The 17,609-nt window shown below is 41.2% G+C and overlaps 2 protein-coding genes across 11 annotated transcripts in view; one reads left to right on the forward strand and one right to left on the reverse strand.

Annotated features, from left to right (window-relative positions):
• The first annotated feature begins 4,428 nt into the window (after positions 1 to 4,428).
• Positions 4,429 to 7,337, forward strand: LOC124180418 (chitinase-like protein Idgf4). Its single transcript, XM_046565897.1, has 6 exons — positions 4,429 to 4,553; positions 5,060 to 5,182; positions 5,264 to 5,517; positions 5,603 to 5,909; positions 6,083 to 6,245; positions 6,770 to 7,337. Exons 2-6 carry the CDS (start codon positions 5,068 to 5,070, stop codon positions 7,233 to 7,235), a joined length of 1,305 nt encoding a protein of 434 aa, XP_046421853.1. The 5' UTR covers positions 4,429 to 4,553; positions 5,060 to 5,067; the 3' UTR covers positions 7,236 to 7,337.
• Positions 7,338 to 7,542: 205 nt separating this feature from the next.
• The window catches only part of LOC124180417, a 40,916-nt gene continuing 30,849 nt past the window's right edge, over positions 7,543 to 17,609 (reverse strand). For 9 of the 10 annotated variants that reach the window (XM_046565889.1, XM_046565893.1, XM_046565896.1 and 6 more), the window contains 4 exons: positions 14,248 to 14,424; positions 12,884 to 13,139; positions 12,552 to 12,735; positions 7,543 to 11,734 (listed from right to left, as the gene is read on the reverse strand). In XM_046565889.1, the coding sequence (XP_046421845.1) occupies positions 11,588 to 11,734; positions 12,552 to 12,735; positions 12,884 to 13,139; positions 14,248 to 14,424 (764 nt within the window). In that variant the 3' untranslated portion in view covers positions 7,543 to 11,587. The remainder of the gene's footprint in view (positions 11,735 to 12,551; positions 12,736 to 12,883; positions 13,140 to 14,247; positions 14,425 to 17,609) is intronic. The other variant, XM_046565894.1, reaches the window with a different exon arrangement.

Raw genomic sequence — 17,609 nt, forward strand, 5'->3', positions numbered from 1 at the left:
CATTTCTTCGAAAAAATTGTGACTTCATTCCGTATAGCTGAAGCACCTTCTCGAAAAAATGCACGTGGTTATTATTCTACTCATATCGACTGCGTGATTTCTCTATAAATAAATTGCAGCAACAAATGATAATCCGAGAAATCGAAGAAATGGACGACAGTGAAACCAGGTAAACACACCGAGCTGCTTTAGCAGACAGTTGGAAAGTATAATATTACTTATTTATATTTATTTACTTAATTTATCTTCGTTTTCCGAGAACATCGATTATCGCGTTGCACAACGTGATAAAAACTTGAAAAAGTCTCTGTGCGTGTTATCGTAACAACTTTACAACGATAAAAGTTTTTCAACTTTTCAACCTCAACACTGTCTCACTTCTAATTTAAAAATAATTTCTATCCCAAGTTCACAGGCCTCGAGCGATAAGAGTCCAGAATCTAATATTCCAGCTGAATAAAAAAAAAACAAAAACATATCGAGTAAAATTTATTCACTTATTTCCACTTGCTTATCGGCCGTGTGTTTTCATCATCCACGAGATGCTCACAGAAAAGAGAAAGATAATAATAAACACTGTATGCGAGAGAGGAGTGCAAAAGTAAGTACTCTGACAAAACGGTATCGACGAATCGTAACTCACGTTTTACACGCACGGTTACGAGGTTGATTGTGACTCTCTTCATCAATTTATCGTTCGTCCAATTATACCGCCCATTTTGCTAATGAAGATGCTGATATTACAGCTCGGTTGTGTTACCACATGCAGAGAGAGAGAGAGTTTCCCGAAGGAGATAATTCGCTACTATCTCGCATCGTTTGAACCGTGAACGCCACTATCAGCTGTGTCAATCGGGGATCGAGCCAACAGGTTAACAAGATCTGGTAAACAACTCCGAGAATCGAAACATTCGTCGAGAAATTTCCATTTCGTTTTAATTTTACTGCCGATTTCAGGCCGTCGGAATACTCCGAAACGCACCAATTTGCCAGGCCATGGCTTCGTCGAAAATGCGGATTCGGCGAACAAACGTAAAATAAAACCACGACCGTCAAAGAATATATCCACGCTTGATCTGGTTAACCTTTGTATCCGCGGTACAGAGAACGTATAACAGAAAAATGCGGAGCACAGCCTGCAGTCAGTGTGTTTGATCGGCTCTGTTCCCAGCTCTTTGTAAAAAAAGGTCAAGGAATATATTTGTTATGCATACCGACTGGGGAAACGAGATAAGGTAGACGGAGCTGGGCTCCCGGCTTTGCTGGTGACGAGGCAAAGCCGATGCGGATTTTGAAGATTTCGCATGTCTGCAAGCTTTCCACCCTCTGTCACCAACGCGTCTGCCTAGAAGATATCCTCTAAATATTTGCACAGCCCGTCGTAGGTACGTCGACTTTCATCTCGTCGCCGTTTAATGTTTACCCAACTTCAGCCGGGCGTCGTACGAGAATTTTTTTCAACCTACAAACCGAGGATACTTGTAAAGTCGAATTTTTTTGCATTGGGATTTCGAAGCTTTAACTTCTTGTATTTTGAGTACCTAATATTAGTTTCCTGAGCAAAGTTCAACTTTGAAACCTTGGGAAGCGATTGGTTATCGCAACTCTGTAACAGTGTCAAAAAGCACGACCCTGTACCAAACTTCTGTACACTTCGCAACAATGTTTCCGAGGCGTGAAACAGTTGTGTACTTGATTCGATGCCTCTTCGTACAAGATTAAGCATCGTACTTAAACAGGTACCATTCCTCTTGAAAAGTCACGATTTTAATCTCCATATTGGGAACCATTGAAGAAAGTTCTTCTCACAGGAATGAATCAGAACTCTTTTATTTCTGAATCCGCAAATTAGAAAATAAAAAATCTGTGCCGTCTATGAAGACACGTGATGATGGCTGCCAGGTGAGAATGAGATCTCGACTGAATTTAGAGGCTGTCGCAGATTTCTCTGACCTTTCTTCCCTCCCTCGAAGCACGGCTGATCATCGATGTACGATCAGTTTAACGTACAGAGGCGAGAAAAGACCGACCGGTATTGACAAGCTTGGCACGTTTCGCTCACCTTGGAGTTTGAACGAGTGCAAAATATGCAAACTTGTACGCCGCGTTCTTCCCCGCTCATTTCTCGCCTTTCCATTGTCAAAGATTTATTGGCACAAGACGTGATCGTTTCCGAAAACCGCATAAGCGGTCGTGTCTGATCGAGAATCAGGAAATCTTGTTTTCTTCAAAGTTTTTGGATATCCAATATCGACTGCAGTGAATCATCAGGTTCGAATGTCGGGTCTTGTTTGATTGTTAGTTTTTTTCTTCTATTTCTTGCGTCGTTATTGATGACAGTAAACAGAGTACTTCACGGACAGTTCGAACTTCTTTGCGACACGTGTATTACATTGAAAATATCGCGGTTACTCATTGTAAGTTATTGCAGACTATTATTTTTTATGCCTGACAAAATACGCTGGGCCGTGCAAAACAAGCGAGTGAGGATCGTAACGAGGTAATTCTGACAGTTTAATCTTGTCTGAGGTCACATAACCGGATGGATCAGTGGTTCGACCGTGCCAAATTGAACTACTTACCTTGCTACGCACAAGAGATACTATAAGTGATACAAGCGTATTGTAGACGTAGATTTAAATTGTTAAACTGGTCTCCGCCTTCGCTCTTCCTCCAATCTCATAGCTTTAATTTGCCTTCGTATTATCAACGATTTACGGTCATGACGAATGGTTCAGGTTACCAAGAATCGGGGATTCTGACTTCGGTACTCGTCGTTACGTATAAAGGAATGGTTCAAGTTTCTTTTTCCGTTGCTTCTTTCCCTCTTCTCCAAAGTTTCACATCGCACAGTCACGTCGCATTGTCCCCAGAGGTGACGAAGATCTGAAGTTGGTTTAGGACGGAGGGCGAAACCGAGATTTGGAGGCTTATCAGGAAAACGGTCACCTGCGTCAGTTACGCGAGTAGAATTTTCGGCTAAGCTTCAGATTGCGGAGAAGAAGAACTGACGATCTCAAGAAACAAACCATCGTGTTATCTCGAATCGAAATGCGGACCACGATTGGCCTTGGGCGCTAAAAATTAAGTTTCGAGAAACTCGTTTCCACTATCTCAACAGAAGCCAGAAACTTCAATGCAATTATCGAAGCTCCGATGATGACCTCTGAAACATCTCTAATCGTTATCGTCTCTCTTCCCAGTCGGAACATTCAACAACAACTTTCGGCTGTTATTCCCGCAACTTTCACCACTCGAATTTGAGCCTTTAATAATCCAAACCCGTCCATATTCCTCAAGAGGAAAGAAAGAGTTTGAAAAAAATCGCCTCTTCCAACCTGTTAACCATTCTATTTCGAACCGTGCACCTACGTAAAACCTACGAGTGTATGTACGAAACAGTAACAGTCATAATGATAACATTGCCCTGACAAATTTTCGCCTGCTCGCTCATGTCACCAAACTTTGTTTTCCAGCTGTAAACAATTAGTTGGGGCGTCACGTGTTCGCTACACAGAACAAAGTCTAAACTCCATTGCCAAGGCTCGACGCATTGTTTGAAACTAATGCGTTGATTGCTGTAGGTGTTTACGCTTATTTACCCGCAGGCTGTTGACACGGTGCGATTACATTTCACCAGTCTCCTGCTAACGAGGATAATTTTAGTCTGAGGGGTTATACCCAGTTGGAAAAATTAGATTTTGATTTATTTCCGAGAATTGGATATGCAAGAAGAAAACAAGCTGAATGCCGATTCTGTAATTCAATCCAGCAGAGATATGAACGCTTAAAACTCGTCAACAATCTACATCGACTCCATGCTCTACTTGCCTGTGAAATCGTATTTTTGCACTCTGCCCTTTACAACGTGAAAACTGGAAGTCGGGTCAGTCGAACAGTAGATAATCGACGAACTGGGTTGGACGCAATAACAATTAATTCCGACAGAACAATCGATTCAGTCATATATACGTGCAAACACTGTTTTACTCACACCCTGATCGGGGACAAGGATAATGTCTCAGTCCAATTCACAATCAGTCGAATTGAAACGTTTGTCAAAAAATGGCTTACTTGTTGCGCCTAATCCTTAAGAGTTATCGAGAGATCGGAAGATCCAAGTGATCCCATTTCTCGGTCCGTGACTGCTTCAGCTTTTACCACGTCCTGCAGCTTCGTGAGGGAAAAAATCAAAGACGGGCTCAAGATGGTTGTACATATTTTGAAAGACTGTGCGTTGAATTGGCGTGGTATGATTAGCTTCGGAAGATTTTCCTTGAGAAGTCCTGGGTCTTTGAGAATTAAGGATTCGCTAGGTGTAAACCCCCATAATACAACGCACAAAGGCGTCCCTGAATAGTGAGCATCCATAATGTCTGTGCACATGTAACAGAGTCTCGCCGATTCATGTGTGTAGCGTACGGATTGAACGATGACGTAATTATAGTCAACCCCACCACTGACTAGTCGCTGGGACCAAGGCGAAGTTTCGAAGCCTTCGCTGGTTGCTCGCTCTGGTAAGTCTAGCCAGTCCACGTCTCTTCGCGGGCAAGGTAAGTCCAGTTTTTCCTTCCTTCATTATGCTTAAGAGTTTATTCAAGTTCGAAAGTTATACTACGGTTTGTGAAACCACCGCAATTTCCAAAGACGGTCGATCCTCGTATGGAATAATCACAATTCTTCGTTTAAGAGCGTTGAATTCGAGACAATCGGTCAATTTTTCACAAACTTTCAGTAACCAAACGTTCAATTAAAGATATGTATATCGTACTGCGAATGATCTCCGGAGATAATCTGTAGGAACGTTCGACTTTAATAGTCGATTTCGGAAGAGAAACGCTATCGCTGGACTGACAATTATTAATTAATTCAAGCTAACAAAGTAGATTGGAATAGAATGCAGACTCAACAAATTTCTTTCATTTAATGCTGTATGGAATAACTTTCGAACTCGAAAACTGTTCTTCACTATAGAGCAATAAGTGTATGAGAAAGAAGAAAGTGATAGTTCCAAGCAAATTATGAAAGCACTGGATAAAGCAATGATTCTTTTTTACAGATTGCGAAATGAAGCTGATCACTGTAGGAGTTTTGGCGACGCTGTGCGTCGCCACATTTGCCGTTCAGCACACCCACGACAAGGTTGTTTGTTTCTGGAACTCGACCTCTTTCGAACGCCAAGGTAGAATCGATGACTTTTCAAGAGTTACAACGTACACGTTGAATACCCCGAAGGCTCGAATAATTCGTGCGTGTTTTTCAGGTCCGGCTAAGTTCCAAATAGAAGATCTGCGCCCGGCACTGTCACTCTGCACCCACCTGGTCTACGGATACGCTGGCATCAACGCCGAGACCCACGAAGCCACACCTCTCCATCCAAACATCGACACTGGAGCCGGTTACGCCTTCTTCCGTACGGTTACTCAGTTCAAGAGGACCTTCCCTGACCTCAAGGTCTACCTTAGCATTGGTGGAAACGATGACCCCTATGAAGAGACCCACAAGTACCTCGTCGTGGTGAGTGGAGAATAGAGTAAGCCGATTAGTCGACTCTTTTGTTCTGTCTTCTTCGTATTTACGATATTTACGTTTCGATTTTAAGACCGAGACGAGCGAGAACAGAGCAAAGTTCGTCAACTCTGTCGGACGTCTTTTGACCGATTACGACTTCGACGGTGTGGATCTGGCGTGGCAGTTCCCCGAGGTCAAGGTCAAGAAGAAGCGTGGATTCTTCGGCAGCATTGCTCACAGTGTCAAGAAGGTATTCGGTTATGGCAAGTTCAAGGACGAGAGGGAGCAGGACCACCGTGACGGGTTCACCATCCTGGTACGAGACATCAAGAACCTCCTCAGACAGAGGAATAACAAGGACCTCACCATAACCGTCCTGCCCCACGTGAACTCCTCCAGTAAGTTGATTCAGCGTATTACTGACCGTCCGGATCATGAATTCTAGGATTTTTATGCTGCTGCCTTGGTCGGTTTATTTTTCTTTAAGTTTGTGACACCGAGGTTTGGGTACTGGCATGCAGACATAATTATATTATATTCATTGGTACATCGAAAATCGTTTACTTTCCAGTCTACTACGACGCTCGAGCTCTGACTCCCAACATCGAAGCGGTACATCTCTTCGCCTTCGACCAGAAGACTCCAGACCGCAACCCCAAGGACGCAGACTACCCTGCCCCGATTTACGAAAGCTACGGACGCGCTTTCGATGAAAACATCGACGGTCAAGTGAGGTAAGTGTCAGAGATAAAAATCGTTGGATCACTAAAAAAAAAATGGAAGAAAGAGAGAAACTGAAATCTGCAAGATTTCGATCTACCGCATTTGCAAACCGACCAAAGTGTCCATGTTTCCGAACACTTCAACCTACTCTCACATTCGAATAGCGAGAAGAAACTGTGAAAATCAGCAGGTTGAAAGACCGACTGCGCAGGCGCAACATTTTCGTCTGCAAAGCAGGAGAGCCATCTTGCAGAAACGAATCATGCGGTGTAAAATATTCCCGCGTTTAATGGCGAATTGAAATAACGTAATTTCAGCCAGTTGAAAATTAAAGTTTGTGACACTTTCCCGAATCGTTAACATCAACCTTTCGACTATTGCAACTACACAACCTCCGTAAGCCGCGGTGTAACGTTTCACCGCTGAAACTTGAGTTGGCCAGCCTGCATAAAAGGTTCGCGTATGCGCAATGGAACGCTCTATCTTCCAATCCTCACAATATCCTCTCGGTGTCTAACCAACCATACGTCTCCAGGTACTGGCTCGAGCACGGCACTCCAGGAAGTAAAATCATCGTCGGGATTCCGACTTTCGCCCGCACCTGGAAGCTGACTGCTGACAGCCAGATATCCGGAGTGCCTCCACTGGACGTGGACGGCCCTGGAGCAGAAGGACCGCAAACTTTGACACCTGGTCTCCTCTCCTACACGGAGGTCTGCACTCGGCTGACAGAGACGACGCTCGGCACAATTTTACGCCGGGTTAGCGATCCCTCGAAGAAGTACGGAAGCTACGCCTACCAGTCGTATAATGATGCGACCGGCGCCGACGGCATTTGGGTCGGATACGAGGACCCGGACACTGCCGGAAACAAGGCGAACTACGTGAAGGCAAAGGGCCTCGGTGGCGTCGCGATCGTCGATCTTTCCCTAGACGATTTCAGAGGCGTTTGCACCGGTGACAAGTTCCCGATTACCCGTGCAGCCAAGTACAAGTTGTAAAGCGGAATTTGGGGCCAGTGAACGGCAAAATTAAGCGTTCGATTGTCTTGTTTCTCCGTTATGTTCTTCGAATTTGCCAAATTATAATTTCAGTTTAAAATTTTTACCCGTTTATTGATGTATATGGTGTAATGATATATGATGTGTAAGCTTTGAAAAGACGTCGCAAACTTTACAGGTGACTCTTCTTTTCTTGTGCATATAAGTAAAATCTGTACGAATGTTCTACGTTATCTGTCTTGCAATTTTTTGTCCCCTTTAATTGACGAAACTACCACTGTTTTCCTTTCTCTTGTTTCTTTTTTTATAGAAATTTTCATCGATTTAGGATTGGGATCGATGAACGTACGCAAAAAGATGCGATTTCAACAAGTTCATATATTGTGGACGAGAGAAATTTCGGGTATAATTTAAGGCAACGAGCAAAGGATAAATCAATGGTTTATTTTTTATTTTTACCATCGAAGATGAATCTATATAATGGTTATTATCTGTTGAAATAAAGTTATTCAGAAATTATAACGTTATACATAATTATACAAAACCTGCAAAGTAATACAAAGCAGTGAAAAATTGTTGGAGAATTTTGCTAAAATTTGTTGTGGATATTATTCTCGTTACTTTATTGCCTGCAGTATTATTTTTGTCTCTACTTGACACAGTGTTCTTTTCCATTCTTGTTCTTCTTCTCGTGTATAACAAATTTGGTAGAAGATTAGCTATAAAAAATTCTATTATATTTTGCGTAGAAGTGTGTAGAACTTGACTTTTATTGAACATGATTTTTTCTTTTTTTTCTTCCCTTCTCTTTGAAATATAAATCAAACAAGACGCGCTACGACGCGTGAAATTTCACGCGTCTACAAGATTTTCAGCGACACAATGAAAACTTGGGCATGAAAAAAAAGACTACTTTTCCATTTTGAGGTACTGCAGGTAAAGACTACCACACAGTGTAGGATCGATTACAATTGATTGTGTTATAGTTTATTAAAAATTCGGGATGGTATTCAGGACCTATACTATATCTTATTATCTAGATTCTAGACTGTGTATTAAATGCTTGATTGATTTCTATACCTACATACTTTGTAACTTACGCACGTTCTTCGATTATAATTTTTTTAATCGTTATCCATGCGCGAAAATCGTTTTCTTTCATTTATTTCCGTCTATTGATTGTGTTGCAAATTTAACAAATATCGGTATGTATTTATAGCTCGATTAATAAAACGTGCGAGAAATAGGAAAACTGATAACAAGTAAATGATTATGATAGTTTTTTTTTTTTTTTTTTTCTACTAAAGTTAAATTAAATTAAAATAGAAAATTGCTTCTTAATTAATTTCGGTGCGGTGGTATATTTTTTGTTTTTGTTATTCTCATGTTCTTTTTTTTTTTCTTCTTATTTTTACTTCGACTTTCCTATAACATGAGCGTATATACTCAGTGTATACGTGTATATAATTTAGATAGTATATATATATATATATATTACGTGCAGTCTATAACTCGAATAAACACACGTTTCTCTATATTCCACGCCACAAAGCGTGCACAATCAAAGATTTCAAACGCAGCACCAACATTTCTACCCATTCGCTTCACGTAGGGTTTAAAGATACATTCATAGGTATAGATTATTAACATCACAATAACAGTTCGGAAAACCTGTCTCGTTTCTTTCATTTACTTTCAATTCTGTTTTTTTATTAAAATTTTTTTTTGTTACTTTCCACTTTTACCCATATTTCACGGAACGCGGCAAAATTCATCTTTCCTCATCGTGTATTTCTTCTTTCATTTTCAAATTATTCCAAATCTTTGATAGGCACGCAATCCATAGTTTCATAACTGTTCAAACATTATAATATAATATACTGATATATGTATAATATATCAATTATCTAACAGATGAAGGGCACAACGATATTACATAAACAACTTTGCTCTTGCATTTAATACTTAAAAAATACTGGGCAGGTTTTTTTAATTTTTTTAATATTTTTTTTTTTTTCTTGTTTTTGTTGAGAGTACTTATACACTTAAAATATACTTTATCATACGCGTTATATAATATATTGTATGGTTCAACAAGGAAAGGGCACGCGTTACATCATTTCATCTGTATATAATACCGATATCTTGTGGGTACATATATGTATATATGTAATATTATTTATATCAAATATTTATACTGAAATTTTCATCTATGCAGGATATCGATTTTACATTACGCTGACAATATTCTTCTGCAATTGCTATATCGGTGTGGCTAAAACGAGAACTGAAAATTCCAAGGTAAAAACATACGGTACAAAAGTTTTACCCAATTTACACACGAAATTTTAGATTACATATCCAGTTTTGAAAAAAATGTTTGACTGTACCGGACGACTTTTTCGCAAAAAAATATTGACGTCGTGTCTTTATAATTTGTACACAACAATAGTGCAAGTTGATTCAGGGTGCTCTTGAAACATCAAGATCAAGGTAGTGATAGGGTGCGGATTAAAAACATATAAAGAAGACGTGGCGACGTACGCTGATCTTTCAGCTCACTTCAAGCATCACCTTGTTCTACATTTCATGTTGCATTTATTTTGCCATTTGTACTGGTGTTCAACTCGATATTCTAAAAAATTAGACCACTGAGGAAGTACGATGACAATCTTTCGTCTCGGAAGATTCAATATCGCAAGTACGATGAAAGTGAGAATGAATTTAAGATATTCTCTCAAAAAAAGAGACCATCTGATTGATGACGAAAAATGTACTCTAGCTATCAAATTTTTTCCAAGAAAAATTTGGCAGAGTTCAAAAACTCTGAATTACGATCGATATCGTGACTCAATATTTTGATCTAAAAGAATAAAAGTTCCTCGTGTGGAATCGCAAACTGCAGTGAGCGATTGAGAAACCGAGCACGTCTGCGACGTCATTCATGGGATAGAGGACAGGTACGATATATATTTTATATATAATCTCCTATAAAAAGTTCACTCCAACAATGACAGTACACACTTGTATCGAGAGAAAATGGTGAAACTTGGCAGATCGATCGTCCGACCGCGCATGCGCAAATTTTGTTGTCTTCGTACAGACTAGCCAACTTAAACTTCAGCTGAAAAATTCCGCTTGTTAAGCTTATTTAGGTTATGCGATGTTCTTGCGGTAAGCAGACCTGGAATAGTCAATTCAAGTATTGATTCGAATCTTGAGAACGATATAATTTCAGTTCGACACATGATGCGGGAGTTTGGCATCTCATGCCTCGTTTCGCATAAGTTGGCTCCTCTACCTAATAGACGAAACAATGATGTAAAGGAACAAGGTGTGCTCCAAACGGAGATGCGCAGTATAAAAGTCACGATGTCACGACAAAAATTCCTTTTCTGTCGTAAAAAGTACAACATAACCTCTGTAACCGATTATTTAATATTTGAATATTATTTCCACCATAAAATAAGATTCCGTGAACGTGAGAATGAACGGTTGTTCTATAGATTTTGAAAATAGTGCTCAAAATGACACGATGTAGGGTCACGTTCTCACGAACACACCTTATTTCCTTGTACCATGGACGAAACAATTACCGATCAATAAATTTTAATAATCTTATGCATGCGCGGTCGGTAATTCAGTCTGCCAAAATCGTTGAGCCCATTTGTCTCCGTAAGAACGATCCGAAAGTATAACTTTCCACAGTTCCCGAGGATCCGTCTACCATTAACAGCCGGACACGGGATCTTCAGCCAATTAGCTAGCTGCAACTACATGAGGGAACATCCTTTAACGCTATCTAAATCTTGGTCCACGTTGTTGACGCTAATGAGCTTGAGCAGCTTGTCGGTATCCTTGAAATTTCGCCTGCCACCTTTGTTGGTCCGAGCGTAAGGTAGCGAGTAGTCGATCATGGCGTCATCGAGGCGTATGCGTTGAGGCCACTGGAAGGTGGCGCTGCTGTCGAACTCGTCTAGGTTGCTGGAAGCGCGTTCCAGGGGCTTCTGGCAGTAGCTGACCGCGATTTTCGGCTGGACGAAGGCGTCGTGAACGCGGACGGGCCGCGCCAAGGACGAACGCTTCTTCGCCGGAGTCTGCGGAAGTTTTCTCGGGAGGAAAACGGCCGGCTGACGCTCTTCGTTCGCCGGCTTCGCCGTTGGCGGCGCTGCGCTCGGTAAATTCGGACTCGCGTTTCCAGCGTGTCGACACTCTTCGCCGCACTGAAGACAGTCGTAATACTTCTCCGAGGCTGAAGAGGGCGTTTGAAGACCCGCCTCGCCTCCGCTAGAATTCGGAACGCTCGATCGCTGCTGCGATATGAAACGGAAACTCCGCTGTGGAGGCGGGGGTCACACTTCCTGCAGGTACTTAAGAGGGCACAGGGTCTCCTTTAACCGGGGCTCCGTCTCCTTGCTCAGGCTCTCCGTCGTGTTCACGTTCGACGCGCATCTCACCATCGCCACGCCATCCACCTCCTCCCCGATCTGGATCACGATCTGTTCGAAACAGCGAGGGAAGCAAACACGCGGTTTTTAATCTTCCATAAATATAAATTTATAGGTACCGTCAAGTTCTTTCGGAGCTCCCGAAATTTTCCTAGTCAGAATTCTTCACCCTCCGACAAAAGTGTCATTTCTTAAATCGCGGCAGGCTCTTTCATAGAACAGTTTCTGAAGACCGCCCTGAAGTTGCCTGCCTTGCCTCTAATTTTTTTAAATCGAAACGTTTACCAGGGTGAATTATTTTCTAATTATTTTTCCTTTCATATTTCTTTTTCACTATTACCAAACTAGTCTTCTACGAGTTTAAAACAAAAAATACAAGCAATCGTACAAGCAATTGACAAGGCATTAACGATCTATCTTCGGAAATACTTCAATTTCGAAACTCAGGGGCTGTTAATTTTACGGAGGATTCCCGAATAGCTAGCTAAACCAGCCTGAATATGCAAATGATTTGGCACGGAACGACCTCCGCGTTGCACGATGTATTTTTATCCGTGATTCAGAATCGCTGTGAACTAGTTTTGTATACATTGAATGCGATGCGCAATTTGAAACATAGAAAGACTTGATGTCTCCGTCTCTACGACCTCCGAAGATCTATACGATCATGGACAGTCCAGAAATAGGGGCAGTGCATATGAAGATATGCACGAGAAGTCGCTTTTTAACACTTCGGGCGGACATCTAGATCGGATTAAAAAATTTTCAAGAATCTAGTCAACCGGCCTCGTCTTCTTCTTCTTCATCCGGTTTAACAAGCGGAACACTGTGCTTAAAGAACCGTAAAAAAAAATCAATGAAAATTCACCTGATCTCTGAGCAGAGTCGTCTGATCGGCTAGCTGAAGATTCCGGGTGACCTGAAGCGTCCTTTGGCCAGATTCTACGCGCATGACATAGGCGCTTGGAAAATAGCCGGCTCTTCCACCTAGACATTTGCCTTTCCACCAGTCGGGATCGGACTTGTCTATAACGGTGACTTTGTAACCGGCCCTGAAACGTGATTAGGAAGAGAGTGTTCGCGGTATAAAATCATTCGATTTCGCTTTCCAGGCGGTACGGAGCAATTACCACCCCCACCAACCCCCCCACCCTTCCGATCCCGTTGATTACGCTCCTCTCGATCCATTTATGCACTTACTTCAGATCCAATTCGTCCCGATGACGGGCGTTGAAGTTGTAGAGAACAACGTAGAGGTTGTTCGGCGGCAGGACACGCTTTCCTGGTGGAAAAGGATTCAGATGATTCGCGTTCCCCGCGTGCGGGGAGGGGCACGGGGAAGTACTCGCCGAGGAATAGGACTTCTCTATATCGTCCGGAAGCTCCATGCTTGACATCCGAATTGTGCTTCTTAAAAGCTTGTGACCCCCGTGTCCTTGGCTAGGACTGCAGGGCGCTAGAATTTTATGAAAATTTAGACAGAGTTTTTCGCCCTCCGTCTAATTCACCGACACCGATCTGTTACTCCGTTTTTCTTCTAGATTTTACCGATGAAAAAAGCGATGACGTGTTGTAACGATTTTTGATTAGACCATCTCTGGTGGCTTTACGAATTATTTCGTTTTTCAGCAATTTCGAAAATAGAAACATTTTTAACAAATTTTTACCATTGTGTCGTAATGTACCGAGCTTCGGGGGAAACGAAAAAACTCGCATCTTTTCAATAACAGAATTTGAAGAGATTTTGAGATCAAGTCGAGAAACATCAAACGTACCCGAATTGCGGCACCTTTCATATATTCGACATTTTTTCACTCAACTCGTCCCGTTATTAACTCGAATTAACTACAGCAGAAAAATTGAAAAGAATTTGATGAAAATCAATGAAAATGTTTAGTAAAAAAAGTTTGGCACAGGCTAAAGATAGAGAAGAGAAAAATCACACAGACGAAAATTTTCTGTTCTTCACAAATTTTCGTCAATTTTGGTGAAATACTTTCGATTGTTCCTGTAACATCGAAGAGAATTTTAATTCCAGAATTTCATTCGAAACAAAATCTTTACTACAATCGGTCGAATTCAGGAAAAACGATACGTTCGTCAAAACGTGAAAATCTAAAAATTCTACGGTTAAAAATTTCCTTTAAAAAGTTTCAATCCAACGACAAATTCGTTGTTCGAATAATTGTTCGAAAAGTATAAACATTTAAAGTTAAAAAAAAAGCTGCATAAACATTGAAAATAATTAAGTAAAAACGGAGACACGCGTCAATCTCCACTTTTTTCTTTGCGGTGACGCAGTCGAGATACAAAAAAAAAAAAAAAAAAAAGTATCGGCGTCGGTGAACTTTTGTACCGATTACAGGCGATCGGGTGAAACGAGACGGAATATCCCCTTGTGGATCAGATTTATCGGGGCCAACGAGACGCCGGTTTTTCCGCAAAGTTGCGGCTGCGTAACGTATTTCGCGTATAACCGCCGAACTCTGGGTTAATCCCTGCGATTTTAATCAAGGCACGGGCTTTGTTGTGTAAATTATTCAATCATCCGGTGAAATACATACATAACCGGCTGGTGCCACCGCTGTCGGATAACCGCGGGGGCGTAGATTCCCTCGGACCAGTTGCATAGTAATCTCGAGGACGCTGACGCGTGTGAGCCGAACCTTCCGGCGAATCCAGGCTCAAACTCTTCATCCGTAAATTAAGCCGCTCCCTCCGACGTTGTGGACTGTGGGGCGCTTCATTTTTCATCATATCAATTCAATTAGCATTATCTGTAATCGCTCAACGTTCGTATCGGCGCGATTCTCGTCTCGTCGAGAAACTCCACCGAATTATTGTTATTGCTTTTCTTATAGTTGTGTGTGTGTGTGTGTGTGTGTGCGTGTGTGTTTTTATTTTTTCGGTGTTTGCTTATTTTTCATTTCTCTTTATACGCAGGGGGAGGAAACAGTTATTGTCGCGTGACAAATGATGATCGGTCGTGATGACGAATGAGAATATCGTTCTTTAAAAAACAAAAAAAAAAACGATTCTGGGATTGAAACGGAGTGGGAGTTAAAAGAATAGTACCAAAGTAAGGAGATTCGATTTCAATTCTCTAGTTTGAAAAGTACTCTGTAAATAATCAACGAGGGTATAAAAATTGTTGAAATTATAAGACTACGATGTATAATTACTGTTTTTGTCTTTTTCCCATTTTTTTCTTCCTGTTCTCTTTTTTGTAATATCGCATCACGTATCGTATACATATATTGCATAATATACATCCAGCCACAGCGAGCGAAACAAGGGCCCGCTATCGAAGCGTTGATTTTTCAACGAGATCGTTGGATTATTATAGAAACATACATAATACATATAGTGTATATAAAAATAAGGGGGTAAAATTGGCAACGACGTACAGATGTAATAACAAACATTCACAATTCCATCACAATAATACGCGTGCGCACAACGAGGATTATACCAAGAGAGCTGGGACACGACTCGCAGTACATACGAACATACATTATACATATATATAAATTATACACATAGGTAGGTACGTACGTAACGCGTACGTAAATTTGGAAATAAGACACACCGATATTCGTACGATATTTGAAGAAAATAAAGTTCTTTTTATTATTTCTATTATCATTATTATTTACATTATATACATCGCTTAATTATTGAGGTAACAGTAGTGAACGGTATTTCATGTCTTAGAATTCAACACAGATATTTCTTTCCTTCTATCGATCCGTAGCATGCGCCTTTCAAGCGATTCAATTTACATTCAATTACAAAGAGAGAGAGGGAGAGAGTGAGAGAGAGAGAGAGAGAGAGAGAGCGAGAGAGACAATTCTTTGACGAGTATTACCGATCGGATCTTTGTAGGATCCTGATATAAATGTTTCTTCCTCTTTCGTTTGTTCGCTTCTTCATTGGCAAAGTTTCACCGTCGGATCGTTTGCGCAGAATTAATTTTTATCGCAGATGGATAAACAATCTTTGAAAGGGGGGAGGGGAAATTATTATGCGCACATAATACAGGCAAAAGTGCGTATATAATTCGAAGCCGCACTCTCGCTGTTGGAAACAAGGTAAATGAACGAAACAAATGAAGAGAAAAAAAAAAAAAAAAAAATGGTCAAAAAATTAATTAACAAAGGTGTGAATCGGAAACGCAAATCATCGGCGTTTCGTGGATTTTCGCGTGGTCGATTTACGCCTAAGTTGCAGCGAGGACGAAGTGGATTGATTCGCTGGCCCTCGAGCCATCAGAACCAGAGGCTGTCCGAAGGGTCGAGTGCCTGAAGTTGATCCTCCGCTACCCCGCCCTAGCCAATCGAATCTCGTCAATATTCTTCTGCATATCTTTGTTTATGTTTGTTTGTTTGTTCGTTAATTTACTTGTTTATTCTCGTTATCCTTGCTCCTCCTAAAATCGCGTGAGTGGTTTTAATATTCAAACTTGTGGTTATATTCAGACTTCAGCTTGTAAATCTTCCACACGATTTTTGTTAGTGTTGCAACCGTAGCACCGGCTACATCGTCATCGATAATCCGATGATGAAGAAGAAGCTGCGGGAAAATTGTTACGGAATAACACTCGAAAACTTGTTCATCGTTCGACCCTCTATCGGCTGAGTAAGTTAACCCGAAACGAAGTTTCGGAACTTGTTCGAACCTATCATAATTAAACCTAATCGAATTTAGCTCTCGTTTATACCCTCGAGATCCTCGCAGCTTAGTTTGATTCATTCGACCGAGATCGATGATCTCAAAAATTCTAGATCGATATTTAACCTAGAGATCCTAACATCTCACTTAATGGAAAATCGAGTCTGTAAGACTCGAGAAAAGAAAACCGTGAGGATTGATTAACGTCTAAACCCGGAATATTGAGATTCAGGCTTCCGAGGGTCAAATGAGTTCCAATTTTGTTTCTCGTTAGAACTTCAAACATCAGAATCGGGCCTTACGCGCAGTTTCGAGATTAAAATAGGGTCTTTTTGACTCAGGAGTTCTCTGTTTAATAAAGAAGGTATCGCAAGTCGATCTCTCCGGTTTGATTTCTTTTCTAATATGTTACATTAGACTACTAATAAAAACTAAGCGACACGTATTTTTTTACATGCCATTAAACATTTCAAGGTGGTGAAACAACCCTGAAAAGTGAGGCGTGTCAAGTGCACATAATATTCTTTAACCAATCCAAGTGGCAAAGTTTTCTCGTAACGAGAAATGAAAAATGTGATATCTCAATTAAAAAAAAAAAACTGTCAAATCACCCGTTGACATCCCTTACTTCGGAGGGTAGTTTCATCGTCTTAAAGTGTTCAATGGCGGATAAAAAAAACATACGTGTCGCTTAGTGTTTAGTATACTGTATCATGTTACAAAAGAAGTCAAATCGGAGATATCGACCTGAGTTACCGTCCCTGTAAGAACGTCACACGTAAGGCTAAAAAGCCTCGAAATTTTCTCGGCGTCGAAACAAGGTATAAAATTTCATCCCGGGTAAGCAGGGTGAAAATTCAACGAAGAGAAAATATACAGCTTTACGTATCAAAGGAAGTGGATTTATACCACAGTACCATCCGAGAAAAAATTGCTTGCTCCTGAATGTAAATCGAGAAATCTCTGGAGCGAGTTCCCGGGTGAAAGCTGAATAAAAAACGAGACCGAGGCGGCGCTAGACTGGCAGGGGAATCAGTTTCATGGGATTCGCTGTCTGTTTGATGTTTCGAGGGTACGGATGCGACGCTTTATTAACGCTAGATCCGCCGGATTTGGCTATTCCACTTGGCTTCGCGGAGCAAAACGCACAAGAGCCAGACGGGTCAGGGGTGTCTTTTTTCGACGTGTAATTATCCCGAGTCGAAGGATCGCGAGAGCTTTGCTTGTCTCGCAGCTTTTGTCGGGGATCCGAAAT

This window comes from Neodiprion fabricii, chromosome 4, assembly GCF_021155785.1.
Source record: "Neodiprion fabricii isolate iyNeoFabr1 chromosome 4, iyNeoFabr1.1, whole genome shotgun sequence".
Classification (NCBI taxonomy): domain Eukaryota; kingdom Metazoa; phylum Arthropoda; class Insecta; order Hymenoptera; family Diprionidae; genus Neodiprion; species Neodiprion fabricii.